Genomic DNA, 14,071 nt, shown 5'->3' with positions numbered 1-14,071 from the left:
AACTTACATATGAATCCAAGGATCTATTTCTGAAGAGTCTGAACTGCTGTCTCAGTGTATCCTGTGATATTTGACCAATGATTTGCAGAAAGGCGCCAGCCTGGCAACTGATTCCCACATCCAGTCTCCAAACAACTGGGAGAGCTGAGGTTTTAAATGTCCTTTGCAGGGAGGGCTTACAGGAGTAAGTCTTTTGAAATTAACTTTATTTCAAATAATCAGAACATATCCACAATTAACATTACCCACATCTATCATTTACTTGAGGAAGCTGTAAGCTGCTCCATAAACTTCATTGCCATTCTGGTGACATTCAGATATGTCCAGGAAATGAAAAGGGTGCTAAAAGAAAACACGAGTTTTCAAGAAGAAAGTGGAGGAACCCTGGCCCTTGTAAGGAGCAGGTGTTTGCAGTGGCTCCCCCGTGGCAGCAGAGGAACAGAGGGTACAGCAGCACTGCGCTGTTATTTTTGCTCTCACAACATTAGAGAGGCCTTTGCATGGGGGCACAAGTGCAGAGAGCAAAAAACAAAGCTCTTACATCAGAGGTTTGGGAACGAGAGGAGGCTGGAACTTCTGAGCTTGAGCAAAAGCACCCTGACAAGGCACGAACATTGCTCTGCAGATCCAACTGATCCTTGGAGCTTACTTCCTCTCGTCAGCTCCCCAAATCCTTCTGGCACAGATTCTTCTCAGCTGCTCATTTTTATTTCAGCTCCCCTCCCTTGTGCTCTTTGTTAAGTGCCCAATTTCTCAGATTTCAGTTTCCTGCACCAAAGGTCACTGAAATACCCCCTCTCAGGTTTCAGGATAACACAGACAGCAGGGCTAAACCTCTGCTGATCACGGTGTGTGCTCAAGGCATTCAGGGAAATCATTGCAATCATGTTCATTATGAGCCCTATTATTGCACTACACAGCAAAACTAATTGAATAAAGAAAGCTGACATGAAAAAAATCATTAAAAGCTCATCTTGAGTTTGTTTGAGATTGTACCAGCCTGAATTGCATTTCAGGATAGATGGAGCCAGGCAATGATCTAGAGGATATATGAACATTGCACCCATCTGGGAAACTGTGAGGATCAGCCCAAATCAAACTCTAGGTTTCAGAAGATGACTCACAACCACAGAGGCCTGCATGCCTGGCACTCTCATGACTGCATCCTTCATCACTCAGACTGCAGGAAAATTACAGGCCAGGATGCTGTGATGGTCTTGTTTTAAGAGCCTGGTACTGGAAACCAGCAACCCCCAAATTGCTGACCTTGCTGTGAAGTTTTACTGGGTGGCCTTGCGCAAGTTTCTCAGTGTCCCTGGGACACACTTATCCCAGCCAGCTGCATGAGAAAATTGTTGTCATCTACATTAACAGCTGACTGTGGAATACAAAGATTACCTGAAGCTGTAAATGCAACACAGATAAAAAAACATACATGGATTGAATACCTCAGCCTTCGATTATTGTTGTCAGGAAGGGTCTGCTCTGCAAGCTTTCTGATTTTAATAAGATGTACTCACACTGTAGCATGACCCTTGCTGTAAGGACTGCAATTTGTTATAGCTAAAAATGTACACACTTCATAAATAGCTGCAATACAGAGAACTGTACGATCAAAGAAGCATTTGGACTGGAAAAACCCTCCCAGACCATCAAGTCCAACCATTCCCCTGGTACTGCCAAGGCCACCACTAACCTCTGTCTCCAAGTGCCACATCCACGTGGCTTTTGAATATATCATAGGTGAAAATAACTAATATAACTGTCTATAAATAGCATATATATTGTAATGTTCTTCATAACCTTTTATATTAAACTTGATTGCCGTGTAAAAATGAAGAATGGTACACCAACGGATATTCCCATACCTGTTGAGTAATCCATTAAACCTGCTGATGTTACCCAGGGCTAATACTGACCAAAATCTGCCTTCTCAATTTGAGACAAAAATGTTCAGAGTAAGAGGAAAGCAGGGGGTGACACACAGAATTAAAGCAGTGCAATGTTTCTTACCTGGTAAATCCATGCTTATTCCATTACAACAGACTTTCTTTTTTCATTAAAACCTTTGCCTCAAGATCCGACCTGGGGGCTAGCTGTGCTAGTCCATGGCTACCACCAGGATGACGCTGCATTTTTTTGCCTTGGAATTCACACTGCTCCCTAAACCACAGCAGCTGCTGCTGGCCTGACCTACCGCAACCTTTTCCACAAGTTGTTCCGTCACCATTTTTCCTCATTCTCCCAATACTTCTGTGCCAGAAACAAATCCACTTCCTATTTTTATCCAGTTTGCTTTCAGTAATGAAATCAATACCTGGAATTCAGAACAAATGCAATTGTAACAGTTAAAGTGGATAACCATGTTAAAAGGATGCATTTCGCTGTTACCAAACTCTCAGAAAACTCAGCTGGCAGCACAGCAACCCTCAGGGAAGTCTGTACCAAACAAAGTTTGGTCTCCAACTCAAGATGCAAAGCCTGCATCAAACATGTTTCTCCTAAAATCTTTTGTGCAGCAATAGATTAATAAATCATGCAAACAGGATGATATACAAACCACAACTCCATGCTCTATGACTACTTTCATTTCTGACTTAAAGGGCTTATCTTAGACTTGAGTGTTCGCAAACCTACTGCTTCCATTGTTTAACTAATAATTCATACTGACTTTTAGACTCTCTATTTGCTCAGAAATTCTCCTCCTTTGAAGCCAACTCCAGCAATTCCCAACCTCCACATTTAACTTCTTTGTATTTCTTCTTGGAAGGTTTATTAATGAAGAAGAAACCTGCTGCCAGTTAAAGAAGGGTGGGTAATACTCAGGGGACGTTACTCTGCTGCCTCGTAGGTGGCATAAGAAAGGTGTCATTTGGGATTTCAGTCAGCAGGGAGATAAACACTGTCATCATGAGACATTAAATAAAACATGAAAACCCACAGAGACTTTCAAGAGAAAAAGATGCATCACACTTACAGCCAAATCATGCTGATACACTGCACAGCATACTCCTAAAACCAGACGATTTATCTGTTTGGCCCTGGATCTTGGGCATCTGAAGTAGAAAGAGGAGGACTTCAATATTAACTTATTTGCAGAAAGGGGAGAAGGGGAAGAGGGTTTGTCAGAAGATATGCACTGTGGGGCCACTTGCAACAAACTTTTCTGGCTTTTGCTCTGCCCCACCAAGGACAGCAAAGACTGCAACAGATCAGTTTAGAGAAAGACAAGGTGCTGCTTTTTGCATGGCACACATCCGTCAATCCACAGGTAACAAAGAGCTGGCAGCTTCTCCATCACACTGCCAGCTTCCAACAACTACTAGAAAAAAAATAAATCAATATGTCTTGATGACTGGTGTTGACCCCAGTACTATGAGTCACAAGGGGAAGAATAATCACTCATGCCAATCTTTTTTCTTCTGACAAAAAACAGGAAAGAATAAAAAGTTATGAAACAAAAGAGAAAAATTTATTAATGTCCATGACAAGATGTCTTGAATTAAAAGCACTTTTAATCATTTTACCTCCACCTAACTACTGTTTGAAACTGTATTGCAAAATGGCAGCATAAAAAGAGGGAAACATAAGTTGTTGTATTATTCCACATTGCTAATATTCTACCCTTTAAAAGCTTTTAAAGCTGTTTTCAGCCAAATAGACTTTTTTTTTCTCTATTGTATTCTGACAAAAAACTACAAGACATAACATCCAACCCACAAAAGGTCACCAAATACTGTTTTTAGATCTGAAATATTTCCCTGTTTTAATCAAAAGAGCACTTTATTTGCATTTGCTGCTTTATTAATGCTATGCAATTCCTTAATTTCTACTTCAATGAGATCAGAGATTTGTGTACTTTTCCCTTAGGATTCTTACAAGCAAGGAAGTAATCAATTGTCCACAAATGAAAACAGGAGGTTTGATCAAGTACCGTTCATTCTATAATCAGACTTCTCTTTTTGTCTTTGTAGGCAGATTTCATCATAAATTTGCTTCCTAAACTTCAGCATGTCTTCCACATCTTTGTAGGTGAGCATTTCTTCAACAGACAAAAGCTGAAAGCCTCTCAGTTTGAAAGCTGACTTGTGCTGCACAGAATTCAGCATGTTCAGTGACATCCTAACTGATTCACTCAGAGTAGAACAAACAGGGAAAATCCTTGCAGTCCACAGCCCCAAACGCGTGTCGTCACTGGAGAAGAGCTGGTCCGAAGCCTCTAAGCTCCAGAGGTCAAGGCATTCTGGTAAGCTGACTCCAAAAAACTGGAGGGAGTGTATATCTGACAGCAATTTCACACCCTTTTTCAAGTCGTCGCCTACACCGAACACCATGGTGACATACTCCACTCGATCAGTAATCTTCACACTTACTGAACTCAGGAAGCAGTCTGAGGGTATGTCTACATTGAAATTTATGTAGCACCCACTAACAATGCTGCCTTTCCCTACTGAGACTTCAGGCCCAATTCTGGAGTACTCAATGACAGAGCCAGGCTCTATTACACACCCGGGCTCAAGGATGCTCTGGATGATGCTCAGCTGATCCAAGGTCTTGGCTGAGTCAGGGAAGATGCTAAAAGCCACAGGCTGCAAGCCAAGCTCTAATCTCAGTTTGCTCTCAGCAGTAAAATGAAACAAATACTCCTGAGTAGTCCCGATGTGGTAGAACTGGGAGTTGTTGAGGACTATGACATTTAGGGCGGTGCCTTGCAGGAGGGAGTACAGCTGCTGCCGCACTGCCACCAGCCCTGAGTCCTCCTTGGAGACATTACTTGTGTTTTTGGTGTAATCTGGAGTGGCTCCAGGCCCCAGGGCCTGGAGAAAGTCACCATATGCATCTATTTCACAGCCAAGAGTGCCCATCTGCTTATAGAACTCCAGCAGCTGCTGGGCAGTGCTGTGGTCCATGTAGAATACGCTGTCTGTGAACACACACTCTGAGGCCGTGGCCGAGTCTCCGCAGCTCCCAGGGGAGCTGAGCTGAGGGCGATCCCCCCTCACACACACTGCACCACTCTGCTGCATGGTCTCCACATCAGGCTTGTGCAGGAAACGATAGCATGATCCATATTCCAGTCCTCCCTTTCCTGAAAAACTGGACGGATCTAGCACAAACACCCCGTGCGTGGTCCCGACTGCCAGATCTGAGGGGTGAGCCAAGGCAGTAAAGCCAGGTTTATCAAAGGTGATGGTTTCTGTGACTGCAGTGCTGTACAGCTCTATGTCATCCGAGCACGTGACGAGGACTCCTGGTTTCATGTGACGGGGGAAGTCGATGTACATGGCCAGCTTCAGCTCCAGCATCTGGTACACGGGCTCGCCCAACGGCAGGGCTGTGAAGATCTTGCCCAGGGCACTTGCACTTGGCAAACGCTGGCTGTAACCACCTGGAAAAAGACTCTTTTAGTTCCACAGAGACACTGTACATAAGTGAGCAAAAAACTAAAACTAGGCACCTATTTCACAGGTACACAAAAGCGTTAACAACCTCTCGGTTTGGTCATACACCAAGTCTCAGAGCACATCCAACCTTATGTCCAAAATCCCAGCCTGCCTTATTTAGCTCATATTAAAACTGTGATTGACTTTGTTACCTTTTTGTTTCAGAGCTATCTATTGCTGAAGTGACAAAAGCAAACGTTACCCGCTTTTTGCTTGAAGGAGAACCACCTCATTCCTGATGGGAATTTTAAGCCAGTGATGAGTCAAAAAGGCAAAGGTTTGGTCACAACACTTGTTATCACTTGGTTTCTTTCTCCTCTGCAGCACTGATGTTCTCCCACATCTGCAAGTGGCCTGACTCAGTGGATAAGAAGGCACGTATTCAGCCTGTCCAGAAGCATGAGGAGCCCAAGGTCCCCTGAGAGAGGGTTGTGTTCCTTAAATGAATGTTTCAAGGCAGAAATTTAAATCACATCTGTGAATCACATCTTTCTCACTGACTGAGCAACTTTAGTGCTGAGAAGAAATGCTGAAGTGACAGTAATATCTGGCAAGCGCCAACCTAATTTCAAATGATCAGACACATGGGTTACTTTTCTCAGGGAACAGTATTTTGGAACTCCAGCTCCTCTGCCACTTTATTATTTTAAGGAAGAACAAAATAAAAGGTATCACTTTATAGTAAAATATATAAAACTGAATTTACCAGAATGGATTAGCAGCACAGTGAAGGAAGTCCACTGATCACCATACTGCTCTTCCAAGCACCGAAGAGCATGAAGAGTTGATCCACCATTTCCTAAAGAAAAAGTATTTTAGCATCTGTGAGAAGAGCTCCAGTAACACCCGTTCTGACAGGAGAGGTGTAGTGGTGCCCAGCCAGAGAGATGGGATAGTCTTTCTACCATATCATGGCTGATAAGATCACACACAGACGCTGATGGACAGTCCCTCTGGAAGCCTGTGCTCTCTGAGGGGACGGCGTCCTGAGCAGACAGCTCCAGGGAAATCTCTGTGATTTCCCCTCCCAGTCACCTCTGCACAGCCCCACCATTTGAAGCATTTAATCAATCAAACAGGCCATAACTCAGCCACAAAAACCAGCTCCTGTAAGAAACAAGTCACATAAAAGCCTACTAATGGATTCAAGGCAGTGTTCAGAAATACTCCTGACATTTACAGTATGGAAATAAGAAACGTTTGGGATCTGAGGGAATGGTTTGGGATATTTTATGAGCTCATGCAACTTAAAACCGCCAGATTCCTGAGAATTAACCTCTGCATATTACTCTACACTGCAGATAATACTGAGATTACTTAATTTATACATCAAAGTGAACAGGAATTAAGACTTACAGGATGGTATTATGAGCAGTGAGACCAGTTTTACATCACCACTGGGTAGTGTACTAAAACATAATCAGACTGTTTAAATAACCAGGTCAAGGTAAGTACGAATGTGCAACACACGCGTTAGTGCTACCCCACACCCGGAGGACGCGCTCTGAGGAGCGGCAGAGCCCGCTCCCCAGCACCAGCACGGTCCCACGTGCGCTCCCGCGGCCCCGATGCCCGCTGTCCCCACACCGAGCCCCTGGCGCTGTCCGGAGCCGCGGCCCGCGGGGATGCGGAGCGGCCCGGCCGCGCAGGAGCCCCCGCAGCCGCACGCACCGATCCTGGGCCCCGGCGGGTCGGCGCACACGAGGTACCGGACGGTCCTGGGCAGCTGCTCCCGCCGCAGCTTCTCCGCCAGCTGCTCCCGGAACGCGCCCGCCTGCGCCGCGTCCGCCGCCGTCAGCACCACCACGTCCCACAGCTCGCCGGCCCGGGCGGCCGCGCCTGCGGGAACGGCCCCGCTCAGCCTCCGCCGGCACGGCCCAGGCCCGGCCCGGCCCGGCGCCGCGGGACACGGCCTAGCCCGGCCCGACCCCGCGGGCCGCCCCCAGCCCGCCGCACCTCGCAGCGCCGCGAACCGCGCCAGCCGCCGGCCCGTGTCCTCCCGCCGCGCCGCGCTGCGCTCCCCCATGCCCGGGACCGGAGCGCCGGGGCCCGGCCCGGAGCGCGGCCCGGAAGCGCCGGCGGGGCGGGGGCGGGCAGAACCCTCGGGACCGCCCGGCCGGGCGGGGCCGGGGCGGCTCCGGGCTCCGGGCTCCGGGCTGGGCTCTGGCTCTGGCTCTGGCTCTGGCTCTGTGGGGCGGGGCTGGGCTCGGCTGGGCTGGGCTGGGCTGGGCTGGGCTCGGCTCGGCTCGGCTCGGCTCGGCTCGGCTCGGCTCGGCTCGGCTCGGCTCGGCTCGGCTCGGCTCGGCTCGGCTCGGCTCGGCTCGGCTCGGCTCGGCTCGGCTCGGCTCGGCTCGGGGGCCGCTCCCTGCACCGTCCGGGGTACAGGCGGGTGCCCGGTTTGTAAATCCGGTGAGGAGCAGAGTCCGAATGGCTCCCGAACTCGCCCTTTGACGTCTGCCCGGCTCAGCCGCCCTGCTGGGGCTGTCCCGGCCGCACCTGCAGCACTCGGGGCAGCGCTGGGAGCTGGGGAGCGGCACCTACCAGGCTAATAGCGCCTGCTTTCTCTGATAGCGACTGGCAGGAGTCACACAGCTGAAGGTTTTTCCTGCTGAAGATTTTTCGCTCTGCGGTTCCTTGCCTCGGATATTGTGGGTTTTGATCTGCGGGTTCCGTTTGTATTCAGAGTCTGTTGAGATTACAGATACCAAATGCAGTCAGAGGGGAATGAAAGAAGGCTTTGCTGTGATAAGATCTCATTATACACAAATCTTACAATAAAAAGTAGCTGTAAAAGCACAATAGGAGCTACTGAGAAAAAAAAAAAAAGGAATTTATGAAGTTAAAAAATGTACGATAAATCCATAGTTTTTCGTGATTGTAAATCGCTGACAGAGAAGATTAAAGAAAAAAAGATAAATGCTTCACTGTGCTTCCTCGGTGTGAGGCTGTGATGCAGGTGATAACAGTCCTAATCAGAGCAATGCACACCCCAAAGATCCCTTTGATCCTTCCTTGTGCTCTGACCCACTCCAGTAAGGACGATCGCCTCTTCTGCTGGAACTACACCTCTGCTCTTTTGTACCGGGTTTTCATTGCTGACAGCAATGCTGCCCAGCAGTCCTGGCTTTTCCGGGAGTCCTTTTTCTGCCCAGCGCCCAGGTTCTCCAGGCCCCGCAGATTTGTGGCCCCTGGCTGGGCTGTGCAGTATCTCTGGATGATGCACCCAGCATCCCCGGGATGTGCCCGCTCCACGGGCTGGCAGTGCACCTCCAGCACAGCCCCGCAGCGCTGGCACCTCACTTGTGCTGTGATAACGGGACACAACCCCGAGCTAAATTTATCACTGAACAGGTGATGCTTGCTGCTGTGCTAGAGTAATGCAGTAAAAAAACAAGTACAGGCATTTGTTTCTGAGCACGCTTATTCCACCAAATCCCATCAAGCTGTGTGAGGGAGAGGTTTCCCGCACCCGTGGTGTGAGCTATGCTGCCAGTGGAAGAGCCCGAGTCCCTCCAGCACCTCAGATGCAAGATGCTCAAGCCCTGAATATTTATGAAAGTGCTGAGATTTTATGTAATTTTTGTAATCTAAGCTCTTGCAGAGGCACAGTGAGAAACTGCTTGTTCTCAGCAGTGATGGACCTGCAACATCAGACCCGCTGCTCAGCTTTGCCTGGCTTAAATAGGAACAAAAAATAACTGCTAAAGTAAAGTCTCTGATTTAGCTCAGATTTCCTATACTCCCACCCAGAACAGTAAATATCTGGTATTTCAAGGTGAATTAAATGTGTTGGTAAGTGCTGTGAATCTGTGCTCTTTCTGGTCCTTTTCCTTAGAACTAGATTTTGAATGCTGCATAAAAATGGGAGGAAATGCCTACATGGTTCAGGTGGCAAAAATAAACACATGTGGTGCTGGCTTGTGCCATGCAGGAAGAATTTCTTCACTGAAAGGGGGTCAGGCCTTGGCAGGGGCTGCCCAGGGAGGGTTGCAGTGCCCACCCCTGGAGGTGGCACTCAGGGCTGGGGACAGGCGGGCCTGGGGCACAGGTGGGACCCGGTGGTCCTGGAGGTGCTTTCCAGCCTCACTGATCCTGTGACTCCATGCCCCGGATCTGCAGAGCATGGCCCTGCTCCATTCCCATGGATGAGTCCTTCCCTCCCCTCTGTCCCCACGCCTGGCACAGCCCGTGTTCCTGCCTGCCAGCGCTCATTAGTGCTGTCTCGACTTGATTAGTTTCCCAGTTCTCACACATGCAGTTACGTATGGTTTGGGTTTATTTTGCATAAATTATCTGCGTATCTGTGTCACAGTGGAAATGTCCCCACTGCATGCTGGTGGCCAGGTCAGCTCATGGAAAAATAACTTACATGTGTTGTTATTTGTATACTACTTTATATTAATATAAATATTGTTACACTGGTGGTGTTATAAAAAAAGGGGATACAATTCAGACCATTTGTCTGTAAATAAGCTTTTCCTCCTTAAAATCTATCTGGGTAGAAGAAATTATTTTTTTTAGCAATACATAATGTGGTAAAATAACTTCCACAAAAATAGAAGTGAAACATTTTATAAACATTTTATTAAAGTAGTATGTAAGAAAAATGTTAAATATTTTCTAGGCACATCAGCTGTGACTGTGCTGGGCTTAGATACCAGTCAAAGGTAATATCCTCAATTTATTGGAGACAAAGCAATTGAAATGCTTAGCAGAAGATAAATAATCTTTTTAGCTGGAGTATAGAGTCCATAATTACAGTGGGAAACAGATTAGGAAAAATAGCATTCCATCATTTCTCCTGTTTGACATTTGCAGAAGTTCAGGGTATTTAATATTTAAACAGCCCATCTCAGGAATGTTTTCAATGTTTGATTTGGTTGAGCACTTCCCTGACACCCTTCATCATTCACCCAGATTATTTTTGTAGGCATACATACAATATTTTAAGATTCTGTCTTTTTATCTGCAGTGTGTTTGTACCCGGACAGTTTGTTAAACTGCTAATGAGTCCCACGGGGCAGTATGTTAGAATTAAACAGACATTGATACCTGCTAGAAATAAATTTACAAAGCCCAGGAAAAAAGTGTCTCTCTCCCTATATACAAACAGTCTGAAGCTAAGCTGTCACATTATGGGCTGGGTGTTGGTTGTCTTCTCCCTTCTCTGGGGCGGGCAAGCTGGCACTGCAGGGCTGCTGGAGCACCGTGCCCAGCTTTGGCATCCCCAGCTCAGGACCTGGAGCTGCTGGAGAGTCCATGGGAGGCCACGGAGCTGCAGCCAGGCTGGGAGAGCTGGGGATGCTCACCTGGAGAGGAGAAGGCTCCAGGGAGAGCTCAGAGCCCCTGCCAGTCTCTAAAGGAACTTAGGAAAAGGGGGAGAGTGACTTTTCACATTGGCAGATAGTGAAAGGACAAGGGGGAATGGTTTTAAACTAAAGAGGAGAGATTTAGATTGGAGATTAGGGACAAATTCCTCTCTGGCAGGGTGGGCAGGCCCTGGCACAGGTGCCCAGAGCAGCTGGGGCTGCCCCTGCATCCCTGGCAGTGCCCAAGGCCAGGCTGGACACTGGGGCTGGAGCACCTGGGACAGTGGGAGGTGTCCCTGCCATGGCAGGGAGTGGGGAATGGGTGAACTTTAAGGTCCTTCCCAACCCAAACCTGTCTGTGATTCTGTGAACTGTAGGGAAGTAAAATCAAATGCCTCTCAAGGTTTTTTGAGAAAAACACTTAACTGGTGGTAGATTAGGTTATACTGTCCAGGAGATGGCACCATACATTCAGTCTTTTTTTAAAAAACCAACCCAACCCTAACCACACTAAAACTTTCAAAAAGTATGGAGGAGATGCTAGCAGAAGTCCAATGTATTATCATTACAATGTTGTGTACAAGTTTCTATTTTTGATATAATCACCAAATATTTGATAACTATTACTCCTAGTGTAAATGACTCTTTGAGAAATGTCTGGTGAGAAGCAGAGTGGAGGAGTTCAGTAGAAAGACTCCAGTGTAGTGTTCAGTGAGTGGGAGAAGGTGTCTGTTTCTGACTGTAGTGTGATTTTTGGGCCTGAGACATGAAAGAGCAAGACAGGGGGATGGGGTTGGTTTGTTCTGACAGGAACATGAGGTCCTGTAACCCAGGCTTTACACTAAAAATGATGATACTTTTAGTAGGATTGATAGGATTGGACCCAAGTTCCCTGATAGCAAATGTACCTGAGAAATGTTGCTTTTTTTTGTTGTTGTTGTTTTGTTGGGTTTTTTCCCTTGTTTGTTTGTTTTTAAATGCTTGGGCTTGTTGTTTGCTATTGAAGCCACCCGAGGATCTCCCCTTGGGTTGCCCTGGCGAGGGTGGTGGCCTCATGCTGCAGCTCAGCTGGGCACAGGCTCAGCCCCAGGAGCCACCTTGGGCCAGCCTGGGGGACCCTGAGCAGGGCTGACTCCTGGCGCCCATCGAGGTCTGACCTTGTGGCTTTGTACTTGTATGGAAATGAGGGGCTCGTAGCAAAAACTGGCTTTGCATTCTCCAGGTGTGCTCCCTGAACAGTGATGCTGATGCAGGAAGACAGGAATGATTATTTTGTACTGCTCCTGGCAGCAGCATCAATATTCTTATTTTCTGTTCATTCCCAGCACTTTCCCTTTTCAATACTGCACTTTTTTCCTTTAATACATCGCCTTTGTTTCTGTTGCACTTATTTGTTATAAATATGTTATTGTCTATTGGTTGCACAAATGTCTTTTGGGAATTTTTTCTTCAAAGGCAGGGAAGGAAACAGAGAAAGAAGAGAGGTTTTCTTCTGCTTTTGGGACTGGCCAGTGCTCCAGCAACTCCACTGGAGCCTGTGTGCCACGTCCTGTGTGGGACAGATAAGCCCAGGGCTCACTGAGCTCTTCTGGAGCAATTTCTCTAATGCATTAGGTACAAACTGTCTTTCTTCCTTTCAAATTCAGGCATGTGTGTCTCATCCTATTTATGTTCTTTCCCCTCTAACCCATTTTTGTTCAAGTTGTTGCCATAGGCAATTGTGACAGTGTTCTCCTTCCATTGCTACTATATAGAGGGGATCTGCTATAATTATTGCTTAAACTGAGTTTTTCATAATTGAAAAAGTTAGAACCTATATTGACCAAATGTGCTGGCCTTGGGCCAGGCCAAAATGTGCCTTCTGTCTCCTGGTCATCCTGCTGTTGGGGGTGTGCAGGGCAGGCTCCAGGAGGGCAGGCACAAAGCAATGTGCTGGTCATTTCAAACTTTTTGCTGTATTTCCTATTTATTTGAAAAACAATTAATCTAGACTCTTGCATGACCCACAGAGGAGATGGGTCAGGTCTGTGTCAGGGAGCAGACACGTGGGAAAACTTCCACAGCATATAGCTTTCCCTTTAAAAGTAGAAAAAAGTAGAGAGAATTACAAATAGTTCTCTCTTTTTCCATCCCTGTCTTTAATAAAAGTCTAACAAAGCTGTGTTGAAATGAGTAACTGTTAGATGTAAAATTAAACCTCCCTGTGTAATCTGGGGCGCTGCAAGATCGAATGAACCATGAGTTTCCCTTCTGGATATATGACCTCACTGACAGCTCTCAATATTTTTCACCAAGAAAGAATGAAAGATGTGGGTTTTTGAAGAATGGGGAAGTTATAGATTACAAAGCTGCCTAATATTGGCTCTGAAAGGAAAAAAGCAAAGTCTACAAAGAGCTATTGTTGGTTGTATGGACATCCAGGAGCCAGTGGTGCTGGGAGATGATGGGTATGGAGCAACTTCACTGTTGTGTTGCTCTCCTGAGACCCTTGTTTACAACTTCAGGACCAAGATTTAATGGTTTCTGGTTAGTAAAAAGATGAAGAATGTTACCAATTACATTTTAGATGCAAAAAATGGGTGCTTGATTTTTCTTGTCTTTATCACATCCTTAAAGGAAGAAGAAAAAGATATGAGGAGTCTTTGGCAGCCAGGGAAGGAAGTGAGGCTCCCGGAAGACTTTTTAATGTGATTCTAAAGAGATTCCAGACACTGCAAAAGAGCAAAGCACTTTCTAAACTGCAGAGAAAAATAAATATTTTTAAAGGATTTCAGCATATTTAACATAAAACTTGTTGATTTATAAGAGTCTAATTATTACAGTCATTAAAAGACCATGATTATCATTAAAAGGCTATTATCAGAAATGAAAGGCTAAAAACAAATGATATATATTGAATAGGATCATACATATTTCATAGAACATATTATACTGCAAAATAAGTTGTCATGTAGCCATGGCAATGACTTTTAAGTTACCCTTTTTGATGCCTTAATGCACTGCTCTGCATGTTTTAGTGTCAAGCCTCTGAACATGCCCAGCACTCAAAAGCTCCAGCTGAGAGTGAATATAAAGTGGTAATTATGTACCTAACTGGTCACATGCATGGATAAATGGTGTTTGTGGGCACAGGCCATGGCCCTGGGATCTTGAGCTGTTGGACAGGAGCTGGAGGTGCTGGATGGGAGCTGGAGGTGTTGGACAGGAGCTGGAGGTGTTGGAGGGGAGCTGGAGGTGCTGGACAGGAGCTGGAGGTGCTGGACAGGAGCTGGAGGTGTTGGAGGGGAGCTGGAGGTGTTGGAGGGGAGCTGGAGGTGC

General features: G+C 46.5%; 1 protein-coding gene across 2 annotated transcripts; it reads right to left on the bottom strand.

The window, feature by feature from the left end:
* Positions 1-3,450: 3,450 nt before the first annotated feature.
* On the bottom strand, positions 3,451-7,556 carry FPGT (fucose-1-phosphate guanylyltransferase). 2 transcript variants are annotated; one of them, XM_036387594.2, is made up of 4 exons: positions 7,401-7,556; positions 7,116-7,283; positions 6,151-6,243; positions 3,451-5,389 (listed from the first exon to the last, which is right to left on the bottom strand). In XM_036387594.2, the coding sequence occupies exons 1-4, from the start codon at positions 7,468-7,470 to the stop codon at positions 3,927-3,929; spliced, it is 1,794 nt and encodes a 597-aa protein (XP_036243487.1). In that variant the 5' UTR covers positions 7,471-7,556; the 3' UTR covers positions 3,451-3,926. The 2 variants fall into 2 exon arrangements, with proteins under 2 accessions (XP_036243487.1, XP_036243488.1); XM_036387595.1 differs by lacking the exons at positions 6,151-6,243; positions 7,116-7,283; positions 7,401-7,556 and adding an exon at positions 5,647-6,101.
* Between the last annotated feature and the right edge of the window lie 6,515 nt (positions 7,557-14,071).

This window comes from Molothrus ater, chromosome 9, assembly GCF_012460135.2.
Source record: "Molothrus ater isolate BHLD 08-10-18 breed brown headed cowbird chromosome 9, BPBGC_Mater_1.1, whole genome shotgun sequence".
In the NCBI taxonomy this organism is placed as follows: Eukaryota; Metazoa; Chordata; class Aves; order Passeriformes; family Icteridae; genus Molothrus; species Molothrus ater.
This window is presented reverse-complemented; position numbering and strand designations above follow the sequence as displayed.